General features: G+C 51.1%; 1 protein-coding gene across 1 annotated transcript; it reads right to left on the minus strand.

Annotated features, from left to right (window-relative positions):
* Positions 1 to 641, minus strand: BROUX77_008289 (uncharacterized protein; the record flags this gene model as incomplete). Its single annotated transcript, XM_073753476.1, has 2 exons — positions 1 to 293; positions 356 to 641. Coding segments are annotated over 2 exons (579 nt in total), but the record flags the coding sequence as incomplete, so codon positions are not given.
* Between the last annotated feature and the right edge of the window lie 247 nt (positions 642 to 888).

Consider the following 888-nt stretch of genomic DNA (forward strand, 5'->3'; position numbering starts at 1 on the left):
CATATTCAAGCCCGTCTTGCTGCATCGGTAGGCGGGTATTGTGGCGTGAGAGACCTCCTTGGGCCACCCTTTGGCCGGTGACCGGTTAACTGGCATAGCGGTATTGTCAGAGCCAGCCAGCGTCGAGGTGCCGCTTGTGATAAACAGCAGGCGCGGGTCGTCTGACTTGAGCAGCAGCGGCGCAAAAGCCGAAGTGAACATGTGTGTGCTAGCCGTGTTGACGCTCCACGACTTGGCCCAGACTTCGCGGGGTGTCATCTTGCCTTGCGTGATCTGTTGGTCGAATTGGGCACCTGGTGAAAATAGATAGTCAGTCAATCATCGGTCTACATGTTTGGGGCCGGGTTTGACAGACCTGCGTTGTTCACGAGCGCGTCGATCTTGCCAAACTTCTCCGTGACGTGGACCACGGCCCTTTCGATAGAGGTGTCATCCTCAATGTCCACCTGTAGGGCAGTGAGGGTGCTCTTCGAATCCGGGAACTCAGCCTTCAAGCTTGAGATGGCGTAGTTCGCCTTCTCAAGGTTGCGGCTGCCGATGATGATCGTGTAGGGAGCGCTGGACTGGAGTAAGCTCTTGACAATTTCAAGGCCGAGGCCAGTGTTGGCACCGGTGACAAGGGCGATTTTCTGGGTAGACATAGTTTGCAAATTATTCAATATTCTTGATGTAGGACAAGGAGTAGTTGATGGACGATGATACTGTAATATGGAAGGTAAAAAGGTGAAAAGGTGGTAGAATGAGTTTAGAGTTGGTACTCGATTGAAGTAAAGTAAGACAGTCACTATCCTTTTTATATTAAGTTCAGAGTCACACGCCAAGAGTCTAGATCGTAGTTTGAGACTATATCTTGGACTCCCTCGCTTTCGCTTGTCAGTGTACACATCC

Source organism: Berkeleyomyces rouxiae (genome assembly GCF_048999995.1).
Source record: "Berkeleyomyces rouxiae strain 22BRR77 chromosome Unknown BrBRR77_ptg000681l, whole genome shotgun sequence".
In the NCBI taxonomy this organism is placed as follows: Eukaryota; Fungi; Ascomycota; class Sordariomycetes; order Microascales; family Ceratocystidaceae; genus Berkeleyomyces; species Berkeleyomyces rouxiae.